The 18,564-nt window shown below is 39.5% G+C and overlaps 1 protein-coding gene across 1 annotated transcript in view; it reads left to right on the forward strand.

Moving 5' to 3' along the window:
• The window catches only part of sh3gl1b (SH3-domain GRB2-like 1b), a 66,147-nt gene that overhangs the window by 23,569 nt on the left and 24,014 nt on the right, over nucleotides 1–18,564 (forward strand). Inside the window, exon 4 of the mRNA XM_061888780.1 lies at nucleotides 87–230. Within this exon, the coding sequence (XP_061744764.1) occupies nucleotides 87–230 (144 nt within the window). The remainder of the gene's footprint in view (nucleotides 1–86; nucleotides 231–18,564) is intronic.

Below are 18,564 nucleotides of genomic sequence, written 5' to 3' on the forward strand. Positions count from 1 at the left end.
AGCAACAACAGCAAAAACCTGGCTAGTGTAAATGTGTTCATCCTTTGTTGGAAGAGTTTCATCACAACCTCCTCTTCCACGGGCAGCATCAAGGGCCAAACTGTCCATGTTGAACACCATGTCTAAAATCCGGGGTCAGGTGAAGAACCCCGGCTACCCCCAAGCCGAGGGCCTGCTGGGAGAATGCATGTCCAAGTATGGGAGAGATCTTGGAGAGGAGACTAACTTTGGTAAGGTGCATGTTGGGACACTTTGCTGGGTTTGGTGTTTTTTTTAAGTGCTCCATACTTTTTAAAAGGCTTTTTCAAGAAAACTTCAAAAGTTTTTTTTACTGCCATTTTCAAATGTCGCTGCAGTATTAGGAAGTTCTGTGTTTCCTCAAACAGACACTGTGCCCCAATCGATCGCCAGGTGCCGCTTGAATAAATAAACGCATTCCTCTGGGAGATTAATACCACCACATCTTGTGGTATCTGTAAAACCGGCTGACTATGTTTCCATGCACTAAATTAGTCTCATTTCTCAAATAATTCTGCACAAAAGAAGCATTTTGCAACCCATAAAAACACCTTAACCTGATCTTGTTTGGCTTTTTCAAAGTTGGACTGCCGCTCCTAAATTTTACAAATGAAAACCAGGTCTCTTACGTGGGTAGGGGTGCCGGAGGGGACTCTTTGTATCACGCATGCGCCGGTCTCAACGCATGGAATATAACCTTGAAGAAGATCCCGATTTAGGCCAGATTTTATACAAAAATTCAAAAAACGGTTTGCTTCATCAGCACAATACTGGTGCTGTAGTTGTAGGAGATGTCTCAAAACGTCATTAAGAGTCCGAACAAAACCCGAAAATGGCAGAAAATGCATATTTTTGGAAAACTTTTTTTCGCTTAAAAAAGTTAAAAAAATTCAAAAAAACGGAGTTGCTTCAGCAGCACAATTCTGGTGCTGTAGCTGTAGGAAATGTCTCAAAACCTCATCAGGAGTGCCGACAATACACGAAAATGGCAGAAAATGCATATTTTTGAAAAACTTTTTTTCGCTAAAATGTCGTAAGGGCCCTTGCGCGAAAATTCAAAAAACGGACTTGCTTCAGCAGCACAATTCTGGTGCTGTAGCTGTAGGAAATGTCTCAAAACCTCAGCAGGAGTGACAATACACGAAAATGGCAGAAAAAGCATATTTTTGGAAAACTTTTTTCGCTAAAATTTCGTAAGGGGGGGCCCTTACGGAAAAATTCAAAAAACGGACTTGCTTCAGCAGCACAATTCTGGTGCTGTAGCTGTAGGAAATGTCTCAAAACCTCATCAGGAGTGCCGACAATACACGAAATTGGCAGAAAATGCATATTTTTGAAAAACTTTTTTTTGCTAAAATGTCGTAAGGGCCCTTGCGCAAAAATTCAAAAAACGGACTTTCTTCAGCAGCACAATTCTGGTGCTGTAGCTGTAGGAAATGTCTCAAAACCTCAGCAGGAGTGACAATACACGAAAATGGCAGAAAAAGCATATTTTTGGAAAACTTTTTTCGCTAAAATTTCGTAAGGGGGGGCCCTTACGGAAAAATTCAAAAAACGGACTTGCTTCAGCAGCACAATTCTGGTGCTGTAGCTGTAGGAAATGTCTCAAAACCTTAGCAGGAGTGACGACAATACACAAAAATGGCAGAAAAAGCATATATTTGGAAAACTTTTTTCGCAAAAATTTCGTAAGGGGGGGCCCTTACGGAAAAATTCAAAAAACGGACTTGCTTCAGCAGCACAATTCTGGTGCTGTAGCTGTAGGAAATGTCTCAAAACCTTAGCAGGAGTGACGACAATACACGAAAATGGCAGAAAAAGCATATTTTTGAAAAACTTTTTTCCACTGAAATTTCGCAAAAATTTGAAAAAACGGACTCACTTTCCCAGCACCATACTGGTGCTGTAATTGTAGGAAATGTCTCAAAACCTCATCAGGAGTGCGGACGATACACGAAAATGGCAGAAAATGTATTTTTTGGAAAACGTTTTTCGCTAAAATTTCCTAAGGGGGGGCCCTTACGCAAAAATTCCAAAAACGGACTTGCTTCAGCAGCACAATACTGGTGCTGTAGTTGTATGAAATGTCTCAAAACCTCTTCAGGAGTGCCGACGATACACGAAAATGGCAGAAAATGTATATTTTTGGAAAACTTTTTTCACTAAAATTTCGTAAGGGGGGGCCCTTACGCAAAAATTTGAAAACACAGACTTGCTTCAGCAGCACAATTCTGGTGCTGTAGCTGTAGGAAATGTCTCAAAACCTCATCAGGAGTGCCGACAATTCATGGAAATGGCAGAAAAATGCATATTTTTGAAAAACTTTTTTCTGCTAAAATTTCGCAAAAATTTGAAAAAACGTACTTACTTTTGCAGCACAATACTGGTGCTGTAGTTGTAGGAAATGTCTCAAAACCTCATCAGGAGTGCGGACGATAACCGAAAATGGCAGAAAATGCATATTTTTGAAAATCTGTTTTTCGCTAAAATGTCGTAAGTGGGGGCCCTTACGCAAAAATTCCTAAAACGGACTTCCTTCGGCAGCACAATACTGGTGCTGTAGTTGTAGGAAATGTCTCAAAATCTCACGAGGAGTGCCACCAATACCCGAAAATGGCAGAAAATACATATTTTTGAAAAACTTCTTTCCGCTAAAATTTCGCAAAAATTTCGCAAAAATTTGAAAAAACGTATTTACTTCAGCAGCACAATACTGGTGCTGTAGTTGTAGGAAATGTCTCAAAACCTCTTCAGGAGTGCCGACGATACACGAAAATGGCAGAAAATGTATATTTTTGGAAAACTTTTTTCGCAAAAAATTCGTAAGGGGGGGTCCTTACGCAAAAATTTAAAAAACGTACTTGCTTCTGCAGCACAATTCTGGTGCTGTAGCTGTAGGAAATGTCTCAAAACCTCATTAGGAGTGCCGACAATACACGGAAATGGCATAAAATGCATATTTTTGGAAAACTTTTTTTGCCAAAATTTCGTAATTTTACTTGCTCAAAAATTCAAAAAACTGACTTGCTTCAGCAGCACAATACTGGTGCTGTATTCGTAGGAAATGTCTCTAAACCTCACCAGGAGTGCCGACAATACCCGAAAATGGGAGAAAATGCATATATTTGAAAATCTTTTTTTTGCAAAAATGTCGTAAGGGGGGGGAGCCCTTACGCAAAAATTAAAAAAACGGACTTGCCTCAGCAGGACAATACTGGTGCTGTAGTTGTAGGAAATGTCTCAAAACCTCACCAGGAGTGCCAACAATACCCGAAAATGGCAGAAAATACATATTTTTGAAAAACTTTTTTCCACTAAAATTTCGCAAAAATTTGAAAAAACGTACTTACTTTCGCAGCACCATACTGGTGCTGTAGTTGTAGGAAATGTCTCAAAACCTCGTCAGGAGTGCGGACGATACACGAAAATGGCAGAAAATGTATTTTTTGGAAAACGTTTTTCGCTAAAATTTCATAAGGGGGGGCCCTAACGGAAAAATTCAAAAAACGGACTTGCTTCAGCAGCACAATACTGGTGCTGTAGTCGTTGGAAATGTCTCGAAACCTCATCAGGAGTGCCGACACTTCCCGAAAATGGCAGGAAATGCATATTTTTTAAAAACTTTTTTTCGCTAAAATGTCGTAAGTGGGGGCCCTTACGCAAAAATTCAAAAAACTGACTTGCTTCAGCAGCACAATACTGGTGCTGTAGTTGTAGGAAATGTCTCAAAACCTCTTCAGGAGTGCCGACGATACACGAAAATGGCAGAAAATGTATATTTTTGGAAAACTTTTTTCGCAAAAAATTCCTTACGCAAAAATTCAAAAAACGTACTTGCTTCTGCAGCACAATTCTGGTGTTGTAGCTGTAGGAAATGTCTCAAAACCTCATTAGGAGTGCCGACAATACACGGAAATGGCATAAAATGCATATTTTTGGAAAACTTTTTTTGCTAAAATTTCGTAATTTTACTTGCTCAAAAATTCAAAAAACTGACTTGCTTCAGCAGCACAATACTGGTACTGTAGTTGTAGGAAATGTCTCTAAACCTCACCAGGAGTGCCGACAATACCCAAAAATGGCAGAAAATGCATATTTTTGGAAAACTTTTTTTGCTAAAATTTCGTAAGGGGAGGCCCTTACTCAAAAATTCAAAAAACTGACTTGCTTCAGCAGCACAATACTGGTGCTGTAGTCGTAGGAAATGTCTCTAAACCTCACCAGGAGTGCCGACAATACCCGAAAATGGCAGAAAATGCATATTTTTGAAAATCTTTTTTTCGCAAAAATTTCGTAAGGGGGGCCCATACGCAAAAATTAAAAAAACGGAATTGCTTCAGCAGCACATTACTGGTACTGTGGTTGTAGGAAATGTCTCAAAACCTCACCAGGAGTGCCAACAATACCCGAAAATGGCAGAAAATACATATTTTTGAAAAACTTTTTTCCACTAAAATTTCGAAAAATCTGAAAAAACGTACTTACTTTCGCAGCACCATACTGGTGCTGTAGTTGTAGGAAATGTCTCAAAACCTCATCAGGAGTGCGGACGATACACGAAAATGGCAGAAAATGTATTTTTTGGAAAACGTTTTTCGCTAAAATTTCGTAAGGGGGGGTCCTTACGCAAAAATTCAAAAAACGTACTTGCTTCAGCAGCACAATTCTGGTGCTGTAGCTGTAGGAAATGTCTCAAAACCTCATTAGGAGTGCCGACAATACACGGAAATGGCAGAAAATGCATATTTTTGGAAAACTTTTTTTGCTAAAATTTCGTAATTTTACTTGCTCAAAAATTCAAAAAACTGACTTGCTTCAGCAGCACAATACTGGTGCTGTAGTTGTAGGAAATGTCTCAAAACCTCATCAGGAGTGCGGACGATACACGAAAATGGCAGAAAATGTATTTTTTGGAAAACGTTTTTCGCTAAAATTTCGCAAGGGGGGGCCCTAACGGAAAAATTCAAAAAACGGACTTGCTTCAGCAGCACAATACTGGTGCTGTAGTCGTTGGAAATGTCTCGAAACCTCATCAGGAGTGCCGACACTTCCCGAAAATGGCAGGAAATGCATATTTTTGAAAAACTTTTTTTCGCTAAAATGTCGTAAGGGGGGGGCCCTTACGCAAAAATTCAAAAAACGGACTTGCTTCAGCAGCACAATACTGGTGCTGTAGTTGTAGGAAATGTCTCAAAACCTCTTCAGGAGTGCCGACGATACACGAAAATGGCAGAAAATGTATATTTTTGGAAAACTTTTTTCGCAAAAAATTTGTAAGGGGGGGGTCCTTACGCAAAAATTCAAAAAACGTACTTGCTTCAGCAGCACAATTCTGGTGCTGTAGCTGTAGGAAATGTCTCAAAACCTCATTAGGAGTGCCGACAATACACGGAAATGGCAGAAAATGCATATTTTTGGAAAACTTTTTTTGCTAAAATTTCGTAATTTTACTTGCTCAAAAATTAAAAAAACTGACTTGCTTCAGCAGCACAATACTGGTGCTGTATTCGTAGGAAATGTCTCTAAACCTCACCAGGAGTGCCGACAATACCCGAAAATGGCAGAAAATGCATATATTTGAAAATCTTTTTTTTGCAAAAATTTCGTAAGGGTAGGGGGCCCTTACGCAAAAATTTAAAAAACGGAATTGCTTCAGCAGCACAATACTGGTACTGTAGTTGTAGGAAATGTCTCTAAACCTCACCAGGAGTGCCGACAATACACGAAAATGGCAGAAAAAGCATATTTTTGGAAAACTTTTTTCGCTAAAATTTCGTAAGGGGGGGGTCCTTACGGAAAAATTCAAAAAACGGACTTGCTTCAGCAGCACAATACTGGTGCTGTAGTTGTAGGAAATGTCTCAAAATCTCACCAGGAGTGCCAACAATACCCGAAAATGGCAGAAAATACATATTTTTGAAAAACTTTTTTCCGCTAAAATTTCGCACAAATTTGAAAACACGAACCTGCTTCAGCAGCACAATACTGGTGCTGTAGTTGAAGGAAATGTCTCAAAACCTCATCAGGAGTGCCGACAATACCCGAAAATGCATATTTTTGGAAAACATTTTTCGCTAAAATGTCGTAAGGGGGGGCCCTTACGCAAAAATTTAAAAAACCTACTTGCTTCAGCAGCACAATTCTGGTGCTGTAGCTGTAGGAAATGTCTCAAAACCTTATCAGGAGTGCCGACAATACACGGAAATGGCAGAAAATGCTTATTTTTGGAAAACTTTTTTTTGCTAAAATTTCGTAAGGGGGGGGGGGCCCTTACTCAAAAATTCAAAAAACTGACTTGCTTCAGCAGCACAATACTGGTGCTGTAGTCGTAGGAAATGTCTCTAAACCTCACCAGGAGTGCGGACAATACCCGAAAATGGCAGAAAATGCATATTTTTGAAAATCTTTTTTTCGCAAAAATTTCATAAGGGGGGGCCCTTACGCAAAAATTCAAAAAACGTTCTTGCTTCAGCAGCACAATTATGGTGCTGTAGCTGTAGGAAATGTCTCGAAACCTCATCAGGAGTGCCGACACTTCCCGAAAATGGCAGAAAATGCATATTTTTGAAAAACTTTTTTCGCTAAAATTTCGTAAGGGGGGGCCCTTACGCAAAAATTCAAAAAACCTACTTGCTTCAGCAGCACAATTCTGGTGCTCTAGCTGTAGGAAATGTCTCAAAACCTCATCAGGAGTGCCGACAATACACGGAAATGGCAGAAAATGTATATTTTTGAAAAACATTTTTCCGCTAAAATTTCGCAAAAATTTGAAAAAAACGTACTTACTTTTGCAGCACAATACTGGTGCTGTAGTTGTAGGAAATGTCTCAAAACCTCATCAAGAGTGCGGACGATACCCGAAAATGGCAGAAAATGCATATTTTTGAAAATCTTTTTTTCGCTAAAATGTCGTAAGGGTGGGCCCTTACGCAAAAATTTCTAAAACGGACTTCATTCGGCAGCACAAAACTGGTGCTGTAGTTGTAGGAAATGTCTCAAAATCTCACCAGGAGTGCCAACAATACCCGAAAATGGCAGAAAATACATATTTTTGAAAAACTTTTTTCCGCTAAAATTTCGCAAAAGTTTGAAAAAACATACTTACTTTCGCAGCACAATACTGGTGCTCTAGTTGTTGGAAATGTCTCAAAACCTCACCAGGAATGCCGACAATACCCGAAAATGGCAGAAAATGTATTTTTTGGAAAACGTTTTTCGCTAAAATTTCGTAAGGGGGGGCCCTAACGGAAAAATTCAAAAAACGGACTTGCTTCAGCAGCACAATTCTGGTGCTGTAGCTGTAGGAAATGTCTCAAAACCTCATCAGGAGTGACGACAATACACGAAAATGACAGAAAATGCATATTTTTGGAAAACTTTTTTCGCAACAATTTCGTAAGGGGGGGCCCCTACGGAAAAATTCAAAAAACTGACTTGCTTCAGCAGCACAATACTGGTCCTGTAGTTGTAGGAAATGTCTCAAAATCTCACCAGGAGTGCCAACAATACCCGAAAATGGCAGAAAATACATATTTTTGGAAAACTTTTTCCGCTAAAATATCGTAAGGGGGGCCCTTACGCAAAAATTTGAAAACATAGACTTGCTTCAGCAGCACAATACTGGTGCTGTAGTTGAAGGAAATGTCTCAAAACCTCATCAGAAGTGCCGACAATACCCGAAAATGCATATTTTTGGAAAACATTTTTCGCTAAAATGTCGTAAGTGGGGGCCCTTACGCAAAAATTCAAAAAACCTACTTGCCTCAGCAGCACAATTCTGGTGCTGTAGCTGTAGGAAATGTCTCAAAACCTCATCAGGAGTGCCGACAATACAAGGAAATGGCAGAAAATGCTTATTTTTGGAAAACTTTTTTTTGCTAAAATTTCGTAAGGGGGGGCCCTTACTCAAAAATTAAAAAAACTGACTTGCAAAAATTTCTAAAACGGACTTCCTTCGGCAGCACAATACTGGTGCTGTAGTTGTAGGAAATGTCTCAAAATCTCACCAGGAGTGCCAACAATACCCGAAAATGGCAGAAAATGTATTTTTTGGAAAACGTTTTTCGCTAAAATTTCGTAAGGGGGGGCCCTAACGGAAAAATTCAAAAAACGGACTTGCTTCAGCTGCACAATTCTGGTGCTGTAGCTGTAGGAAATGTCTCAAAACCTCATCAGGAGTGACGACAATACACGAAAATGGCAGAAAATGCATATTTTTAGAAAACTTTTTTCGCAAAAATTTCGTAAGGGGGGGGGGGGCCCTTACGGAAAAATTAAAAAAACGGACTTGCTTCAGCAGCACAATACTGGTGCTGTAGTTGTAGGAAATGTCTCGAAACCTCATCAGGAGTGCCGACACTTCCCGAAAATGGCAGAAAATGCATATTTTTGGAAAACTTTTGCGCAAAAATTTCGTAAGGGAGGGCCCTTTCACAAAAATTTGAAAAAACGGATTTGCTTTCGCAGCACAATACTGGTGCTGTAGTTGTATGAAATGTCTCAAAACCTCATCAGAAGTGCCGACAATACCCAAATGGCAGAAAATGCATATTTTTGAAAAAAGAAAATCCGCTAAAATGTTGTAAGGGGTGGCCCTTACGCAAAAATTCAAGAAACTGACTTGCTTCAGCAGCTCAATACTGGTGCTGTAGTCGTAGGAAATGTCTCTAAACTTCACCAAGAGTGCCGACAATACCCGAAAATGGCAGAAAATGCATATTTTTGAAAATCTTTTTTTCGAAAAAATTTCGTAAGGGGGGGGGGGCCCTTATGCAAAAATTAAAAAAACGGAATTGCTTCAGCAGCAAAATACTGGTACTGTAGTTGTAGGAAATTTCTCAAAACCTCACCAGGAGTGCCAACAATACCCGAAAATGGCAGAAAATACATATTTTTGAAAAACTTTTTTCCGCTAAGATTTCGCAAAAATTTCAAAAAACGTACTTACTTTCACAGCACCATACTGGTGCTGTAGTTGTAGGAAATGTCTCAAAATCTCATCAGGAGTGCGGACGATACACGAAAATGGCAGAAAATTTATTTTTTGGTAAACGTTTTTCGCTAAAAATTTCGTAAGGGGGGGCCTTTACGCAAAAATTCAAAAAACGGACTTGCTTCAGCAGCACAATACTGGTGCTGTAGTTGTAGGAAATGTCTCAAAACTTCTTCAGGAGTGCCGACGATACACGAAAATTGCAGAAAATGTATATTTTTGGAAAACTTTATTCGCAAAAATTTCGTAAGGGGGGGCCCTTACTCAAAAATTCAAAAAACTGACTTGCTTCAGCAGCACAATACAGGTGCTGTAGTCGTAGGAAATGTCTTTAAACCTCACCAGGAGTGCCGACAATACCCGAAAATGGCAGAAAATGCATATTTTTGAAAATCTTTTTTTCGCAAAAATTTCATAAGGGGGGCCCTTACGCAAAAATTAAAAAAACGGAATTGCTTCAGCAGCACAATACTGGTACTGTAGTTGTAGGAAATGTCTCAAAACCTCACCAGGAGTGCCGACACTACCCGAAAATGGCACAAAATGCATATTTTTGAAAAACCTTTTCCGCTAAAATGTCGTAAGGGTGGGCCCTTACGCAAAAATTCAAAAAACTTACTTGCTTCAGCAGCACAATTCTGGTGCTCTAGCTGTAGGAAATGTCTCAAAACCTCATCAGGAGTGCCGACAATACATGGAAATGTCAGAAAATGCATATTTTTGGAAAACTTTTTTTGCTAAAATGTTGTAAGGGGGGGAGCCCTTACGCAAAAATTCAAAAAACCTACTTGCTTCAGCAGCACAATTCTGGTGCTGTAGCTGTAGGAAATGTCTCAAAACCTCATCAGGAGTGCCGACAATACACGGAAAATGGCAGAAAATGCTTATTTTTGGAAAACTTTTTTTTGCTAAAATTTCGTAAGGGGGGGCCCTTACTCAAAAATTCAAAAAACTGACTTGCTTCAGCAGCACAATACTGGTGCTGTAGTCGTAGGAAATGTCTCTAAACCTCACCAGGAGTGCCGACAATACCCGAAAATGGCAGAAAATGCATATTTTTGAAAATCTTTTTTTCGCAAAAATTTCATAAGGGGGGGCCCTTACGCAAAAATTCAAAAAACGTTCTTGCTTCAGCAGCACAATTCTGGTGCTGTAGCTGTAGGAAATGTCTCGAAACCTCATCAGGAGTGCCGACACTTCCCGAAAATGGCAGAAAATGCATATTTTTGAAAAACTTTTTTCGCAAAAATTTCGTAAGGGGGGGCCCTTACGCAAAAATTCAAAAAACGTACTTGCTTCAGCAGCACAATTCTGGTGCTCTAGCTGTAGGAAATGTCTCAAAACCTCATCAGGAGTGCAGACAATACATGGAAATGGCAGAAAATGCATATTTTTGAAAAACTTTTTTCCGCAAAAATTTCGCAAAAAATTTAGAAAAACTTACTTACTTTTGCAGCACAATACTGGTGCTGTAGTTGTAGGAAATGTCTCAAAACCTCATCAGGAGTGCGGACGATACCCGAAAATGGCAGAAGATATTTTTGAAAATCTTTTTTTCGCTAAAATGTCGTAAGGGGGGGCCCTTACGCAAAAATTTCTAAAACGGACTTCCTTCGGCAGCACAATGCTGGTGCTGTAGTTGTAGGAAATGTCTCAAAATCTCACCAGGAGTGCCAACAATACCCGAAAATGGCAGAAAATACATATTTTTGAAAAACTTTTTTCCGCTAAAATTTCGCAAAAGTTTGAAAAAACATACTTACTTTCGCAGCACAATACTGGTGCTGTAGTTGTTGGAGATGTCTCAAAACCTCACCAGGAGTGCCGATAATACCCGAAAATGGCAGAAAATGTATTTTTGGGAAAATGTTTTTCGCAAAAATTTCGTAAGGGGGGGCCCTAACGGAAAAATTCAAAAAACGGACTTGCTTCAGCAGCACAATTCTGGTGCTGTAGTTGTATGAAATGTCTCAAAACCTCATCAGAAGTGCCGACAATACCCGAAAATGGCAGAAAATGTATTTTTGGGAAAATGTTTTTCGCAAAAATTTCGTAAGGGGGGGCCCTAACGGAAAAATTCAAAAAACGGACTTGCTTCAGCAGCACAATTCTGGTGCTGTTGCTGTAGGAAATGTCTCAAAACCTCATCAGGAGTGCCGACAATACACGGAAATGGCAGAAAATGCATATTTTTGGAAAACTTTTTTTGCTAAAATTTCGTAAGGGCCCTTTCACAAAAATTTGAAAAAACGGATTTGCTTTCGCAGCACAATACTGGTGCTGTAGTTGTATGAAATGTCTCAAAACCTCATCAGAAGTGCCGACAATACCCGAAAATGGCAGAAAATGCATATTTTTGAAAATCTTTTTTTCGAAAAAATTTCGTAAGGGGGGGCCCTTATGCAAAAATTAAAAAAACGGAATTGCTTCAGCAGCAAAATACTGGTACTGTAGTTGTAGGAAATTTCTCAAAACCTCACCAGGAGTGCCAACAATACCCGAAAATGGCAGAAAATACATATTTTTGAAAAACTTTTTTCCGCTAAAATTTCGCAAGAATTTCAAAAAACGTACTTACTTTCGCAGCACCATACTGGTGCTGTAGTTGTAGGAAATGTCTCAAAATCTCATCAGGAGTGCGGACGATACACGAAAATGGCAGAAAATTTATTTTTTGGTAAACGTTTTTCGCTAAAAATTTCGTAAGGGGGGGCCTTTACGCAAAAATTCAAAAAACGGACTTGCTTCAGCAGCACAATTCTGGTGCTGTAGCTGTAGGAAATGTCTCAAAACCTCATCAGGAGTGCCGACAATACACGGAAATGGCAGAAAATGCATATTTTTGGAGAACTTTTTTCGCTAAAATTTCACAAAAATTTGAAAAAACGGATTTGCTTTCGCAGCACAATACTGGTGCTGTAGTTGTAGGAAATATCTCAAAACTTCTTCAGGAGTGCCGACGATACACGAAAATTGCAGAAAATGTATATTTTTGGAAAACTTTATTCGCAAAAATTTCGTAAGCGGGGGCCCTTACGCCAAAATTTGAAAACACAGACTTGCTTCAGCAGCGCAATACTGGCGCTGTAGTTGAAGGAAATGTCTCAAAACCTCATCAGGAGTGCCGACAATACCCGAAAATGCATATTTTTGGAAAACATTTTTCGCTAAAATGTCAAAAAACTGACTTGCTTCAGCAGCACAATACAGGTGCTGTAGTTGTAGGAAATGTCTTTAAACCTCACCAGGAGTGCCGACAATACCCGAAAATGGCAGAAAATGCATATTTTTGAAAAACTTTTTTCGCAAAAATTTCGTAAGGGGCGGCCCTTACGCAAAAATTCAAAAAACGTTATTGCTTCAGCAGCACAATTCTGGTGCTGTAGCTGTAGGAAATGTCTCAAAACCTCATCAGGAGTGCCGACACTACCCGAAAATGGCACAAAATGCATATTTTTGAAAAACCTTTTCCGCTAAAATGTCGTAAGGGTGGGCCCTTACGCAAAATTTCAAAAAACGTACTTGCTTCAGCAGCACAATTCTGGTGCTCTAGCTGTAGGAAATGTCTCAAAACCTCATCAGGAGTGCCGACAATACATGGAAATGTCAGAAAATGCATATTTTTGGAAAACTTTTTTTGCTAAAATGTTGTAAGGGGGGGCCCTGACGCAAAAATTCAAAAAACCTACTTGCTTCAGCAGCACAATTCTGGTGCTGTAGCTGTAGGAAATGTCTCAAAACCTCATCAGGAGTGCCGACAATACACGGAAAATGGCAGAAAATGCTTATTTTTGGAAAACTTTTTTTTGCTAAAATTTCGTAAGGGGGGGCCCTTACTCAAAAATTCAAAAAACTGACTTGCTTCAGCAGCACAATACTGGTGCTGTAGTCGTAGGAAATGTCTCTAAACCTCACCAGGAGTGCCGACAATACCCGAAAATGGCAGAAAATGCATATTTTTGAAAATCTTTTTTTCGCAAAAATTTCATAAGGGGGGGCCCTTACGCAAAAATTCAAAAAACGTTCTTGCTTCAGCAGCACAATTCTGGTGCTGTAGCTGTAGGAAATGTCTCGAAACCTCATCAGGAGTGCCGACACTTCCCGAAAATGGCAGAAAATGCATATTTTTGAAAAACTTTTTTCGCAAAAATTTCGTAAGGGGGGGCCCTTCCGCAAAAATTCAAAAAACGTACTTGCTTCAGCAGCACAATTCTGGTGCTCTAGCTGTAGGAATTGTCTCAAAACCTCATCAAGAGTGCAGACAATACATGGAAATGGCAGAAAATGCATATTTTTGAAAAACTTTTTTCCGCTAAAATTTCGCAAAAAATTGAGAAAAACTTACTTACTTTTGCAGCACAATACTGGTGCTGTAGTTGTAGGAAATGTCTCAAAACCTCACCAGGAGTGCGGACGATACCCGAAAATGGCAGAAAATGCATATTTTTGAAAATCTTTTTTTCGCTAAAATGTCGTAAGGGGGGGCCCTTACGCAAAAATTTCTGAAACGGACTTCCTTCGGCAGCACAATGCTGGTGCTGTAGTTGTAGGAAATGTCTCAAAATCTCACCCGGAGTGCCAACAATACCCGAAAATGGCAGAAAATACATATTTTTGAAAAACTTTTTTCCGCTAAAATTTCGCAAAAGTTTGAAAAAACATACTTACTTTCGCAGCACAATACTGGTGCTGTAGTTGTTGGAGATGTCTCAAAACCTCACCAGGAGTGCCGACAATACCCGAAAATGGCAGAAAATGTATTTTTGGGAAAACGTTTTTCGCAAAAATTTCGTAAGGGGGGGCCCTAACGGAAAAATTCAAAAAACGGACTTGCTTCAGCAGCACAATTCTGGTGCTGTAGTTGTATGAAATGTCTCAAAACCTCATCAGAAGTGCCGACAATACCCAAAAATGGCAGAAAATGCATATTTTTGAAAAACTTTTTCCGCTTAAATGTTGCAAGGGGTGGCCCTTACGCAAAAATTCAAGAAACGTTCTTGCTTCAGCAGCACAATTCTGGTGCTGTAGCTGTAGTAAATGTCTCAAAACCTCATCAGGAGTGCCGACAATACACGGAAATGGCAGAAAATGCATATTTTTGGAAAACTTTTTTTGCAAAAATTTCGTAAGGGGAGGAGGCCCTTACTCAAAAATTCAAAAAACAGACGTGCTTCAGCAGCACAATACTGGTGCTGTAGTCGTAGGAAATGTCTCTAAACTTCACCAAGAGTGCCGACAATACCCGAAAATGGCAGAAAATGCATATTTTTGAAAATCTTTTTTTCGAAAAAATTTCGTAAGGGCCCTTATGCAAAAATTAAAAAAACGGAATTGCTTCAGCAGCACAACACTGGTACTGTAGTTGTAGGAAATGTCTCAAAACCTCACCAGGAGTGCCGACACTACCCGAAAATGGCACAAAATGCATATTTTTGAAAAACTTTTTCCGCTAAAATGTCGTAAGGGTGGGCCCTTACGCAAAAATTCAAAAAACTTACTTGCTTCAGCAGCACAATTCTGGTACTCTAGCTGTAGGAAATGTCTCAAAACCTCATCAGGAGTGCCGACAATACATGGAAATGGCAGAAAATGCATATTTTTGAAAAACTTTTTTTGCTAAAATTTCGTAAGGGGGGCCCTTACGCAAAAATTTAAAAAACGGACTTGCTTCAGCAGCACAATACTGGTGTTGTAGTTGTAGGAAATGTCTCAAATCCTCATCAGGAGTGCCAGCACTTCCCGAAAATGGCAGAAAATGCATATTTTTGAAAAACTTTTTTTCGCTAAAATGTCGTAAGGGGGGGCCCTTTCACAAAAATTTGAAAAAACGGACTTGCTTCAGCAGCATAATACTGGTGTTGTAGTTGTAGGAAATGTCTCAAAACCTCATCAGGAATGCCGACGATACACGAAAATGGCAGAAAATGCATATTTTTGGAAAACTTTTTTTGCTAAAATTCCGTAAGGGGGGGCCCTTAAGCAAAAATTCAAAAAACGGACTTGCTTCAGCAGCACGATTCTGGTGCTGTACCTGTAGGAAATCTCTCAAAACCTCACCAGGAGTGCCGACAATACACGAAATTGGCAGAAAATGCATATTTTTGGAAAACTTATTTCGCTAAAATGTCGTAAGGGGGGGCCCTAACGGAAAAATTCAAAAAACGGACTTGCTTCAGCAGCACAATTCTGGTGCTGTAGTTGTATGAAATGTCTCAAAACCTCATCAGAAGTGCCGACAATACCCAAAAATGGCAGAAAATGCATATTTTTGAAAAACTTTTTCCGCTTAAATGTTGTAAGGGGTGGCCCTTACGCAAAAATTCAAGAAACGTTCTTGCTTCAGCAGCACAATTCTGGTGCTGTAGCTGTAGTAAATGTCTCAAAACCTCATCAGGAGTGCCGACAATACACGGAAATGGCAGAAAATGCATATTTTTGGAAAACTTTTTTTGCAAAAATTTCGTAAGGGGAGGAGGCCCTTACTCAAAAATTCAAAAAACAGACGTGCTTCAGCAGCACAATACTGGTGCTGTAGTCGTAGGAAATGTCTCTAAACTTCACCAAGAGTGCCGACAATACCCGAAAATGGCAGAAAATGCATATTTTTGAAAATCTTTTTTTCGAAAAAATTTCGTAAGGGCCCTTATGCAAAAATTAAAAAAACGGAATTGCTTCAGCAGCACAACACTGGTACTGTAGTTGTAGGAAATGTCTCAAAACCTCACCAGGAGTGCCGACACTACCCGAAAATGGCACAAAATGCATATTTTTGAAAAACTTTTTCCGCTAAAATGTCGTAAGGGTGGGCCCTTACGCAAAAATTCAAAAAACTTACTTGCTTCAGCAGCACAATTCTGGTACTCTAGCTGTAGGAAATGTCTCAAAACCTCATCAGGAGTGCCGACAATACATGGAAATGGCAGAAAATGCATATTTTTGAAAAACTTTTTTTGCTAAAATTTCGTAAGGGGGGCCCTTACGCAAAAATTTAAAAAACGGACTTGCTTCAGCAGCACAATACTGGTGTTGTAGTTGTAGGAAATGTCTCAAATCCTCATCAGGAGTGCCAGCACTTCCCGAAAATGGCAGAAAATGCATATTTTTGAAAAACTTTTTTTCGCTAAAATGTCGTAAGGGGGGGCCCTTTCACAAAAATTTGAAAAAACGGACTTGCTTCAGCAGCATAATACTGGTGTTGTAGTTGTAGGAAATGTCTCAAAACCTCATCAGGAATGCCGACGATACACGAAAATGGCAGAAAATGCATATTTTTGGAAAACTTTTTTTGCTAAAATTCCGTAAGGGGGGGCCCTTAAGCAAAAATTCAAAAAACGGACTTGCTTCAGCAGCACGATTCTGGTGCTGTACCTGTAGGAAATCTCTCAAAACCTCACCAGGAGTGCCGACAATACACGAAATTGGCAGAAAATGCATATTTTTGGAAAACTTATTTCGCTAAAATGTCGTAAGGGGGGGCCCTTACGGAAAATTTTGAAAAAACGGACTTGCTTCATTAGCAAAATTCTGGTGCTTTAGTTGTAAGAAATGTATCAAAACCTCATCAGGAATGCCGACAATACCCGAAAATAGCAGAAAATGCATTTTTTTGGAAAACCTTTTTCGCTAAAATGTCGTAAGGGGGGGCCTTTATGCAAAAATTTTAAAAAGTTACCTGCTTCAGCAGCACAATTTTGGTGCTGTAGCTGTAGGAAATGTCTCAAAACCTCATCAGGAGTGCCGACAATACACGAAAATGGCAGAAAATGCATATTTTTGGAAAACTTTTTCCGCTAAAATTTCATAAGGGGGGGCCCTTACGCAAAAATTCAAAAAACGGACCTGCTTCAGCAGCACAATTCTGGTGCTGTAGCTGTAGGAAATGTCTCAAAACCTCACCAGGAGTGCCGACAATACACGAAAATGGCAGAAAATGCATATTTTTGAAAAACTTTTTTTGCTAAAATTTCGTAAGGGCCCTTTCACAAAAATTTGAAAAAACGGATTTGCTTTCGCAGCACAATACTGGTGCTGTAGTTGTATGAAATGTCTCAAAACCTCATCAGAAGTGCCAACAATACCCGAAAATGGCAGAAAATGCATATTTTTGAAAATCTTTTTTTCGAAAAAATTTCGTAAGGGGGGGCCCTTATGCAAAAATTAAAAAAACGGAATTGCTTCAGCAGCAAAATACTGGTACTGTAGTTGTAGGAAATTTCTCAAAACCTCACCAGGAGTGCCAACAATACCCGAAAATGGCAGAAAATACATATTTTTGAAAAACTTTTTTCCGCTAAAATTTCGCAAGAATTTCAAAAAACGTACTTACTTTCGCAGCACCATACTGGTGCTGTAGTTGTAGGAAATGTCTCAAAATCTCATCAGGAGTGCGGACGATACACGAAAATGGCAGAAAATTTATTTTTTGGTAAACGTTTTTCGCTAAAAATTTCGTAAGGGGGGGCCTTTACGCAAAAATTCAAAAAACGGACTTGCTTCAGCAGCACAATACTGGTGCTGTAGTTGTAGGAAATGTCTCGAAACCTCACCAGGAGTGCCGACAATACCCGAAAATGGCAGAAAATGCATATTTTTGAAAAACTTTTTTCGCAAAAATTTCGTAAGGGGCGGCCCTTACGCAAAAATTCAAAAAACTTTATTGCTTCAGCAGCACAATTCTGGTGCTGTAGCTGTAGGAAATGTCTCAAAACCTCATCAGGAGTGCCGACACTACCCGAAAATGGCACAAAATGCATATTTTTGAAAAACCTTTTCCGCTAAAATGTCGTAAGGGTGTGCCCTTACGCAAAATTTCAAAAAACGTACTTGCTTCAGCAGCACAATTCTGGTGCTCTAGCTGTAGGAAATGTCTCAAAACCTCATCAGGAGTGCCGACAATACATGGAAATGTCAGAAAATGCATATTTTTGGAAAACTTTTTTTGCTAAAATGTTGTAAGGGGGGGCCCTTACGCAAAAATTCAAAAAACCTACTTGCTTCAGCAGCACAATTCTGGTGCTGTAGCTGTAGGAAATGTCTCAAAACCTCATCAGGAGTGCCGACAATACACGGAAAATGGCAGAAAATGCTTATTTTTGGAAAACTTTTTTTTGCTAAAATTTCGTAAGGGGGGGCCCTTACTCAAAAATTCAAAAAACTGACTTGCTTCAGCAGCACAATACTGGTGCTGTAGTCGTAGGAAATGTCTCTAAACCTCACCAGGAGTGCCGACAATACCCGAAAATGGCAGAAAATGCATATTTTTGAAAATCTTTTTTTCGCAAAAATTTCATAAGGGGGGGCCCTTACGCAAAAATTCAAAAAACGTTCTTGCTTCAGCAGCACAATTCTGGTGCTGTAGCTGTAGGAAATGTCTCGAAACCTCATCAGGAGTGCCGACACTTCCCGAAAATGGCAGAAAATGCATATTTTTGAAAAACTTTTTTCGCAAAAATTTCGTAAGGGGGGGCCCTTACGCAAAAATTCAAAAAACGTACTTGCTTCAGCAGCACAATTCTGGTGCTCTAGCTGTAGGAAATGTCTCAAAACCTCATCAA

This window comes from Nerophis ophidion, linkage group LG26 (genome assembly GCF_033978795.1).
Source record: "Nerophis ophidion isolate RoL-2023_Sa linkage group LG26, RoL_Noph_v1.0, whole genome shotgun sequence".
Taxonomy (NCBI): Eukaryota; Metazoa; Chordata; class Actinopteri; order Syngnathiformes; family Syngnathidae; genus Nerophis; species Nerophis ophidion.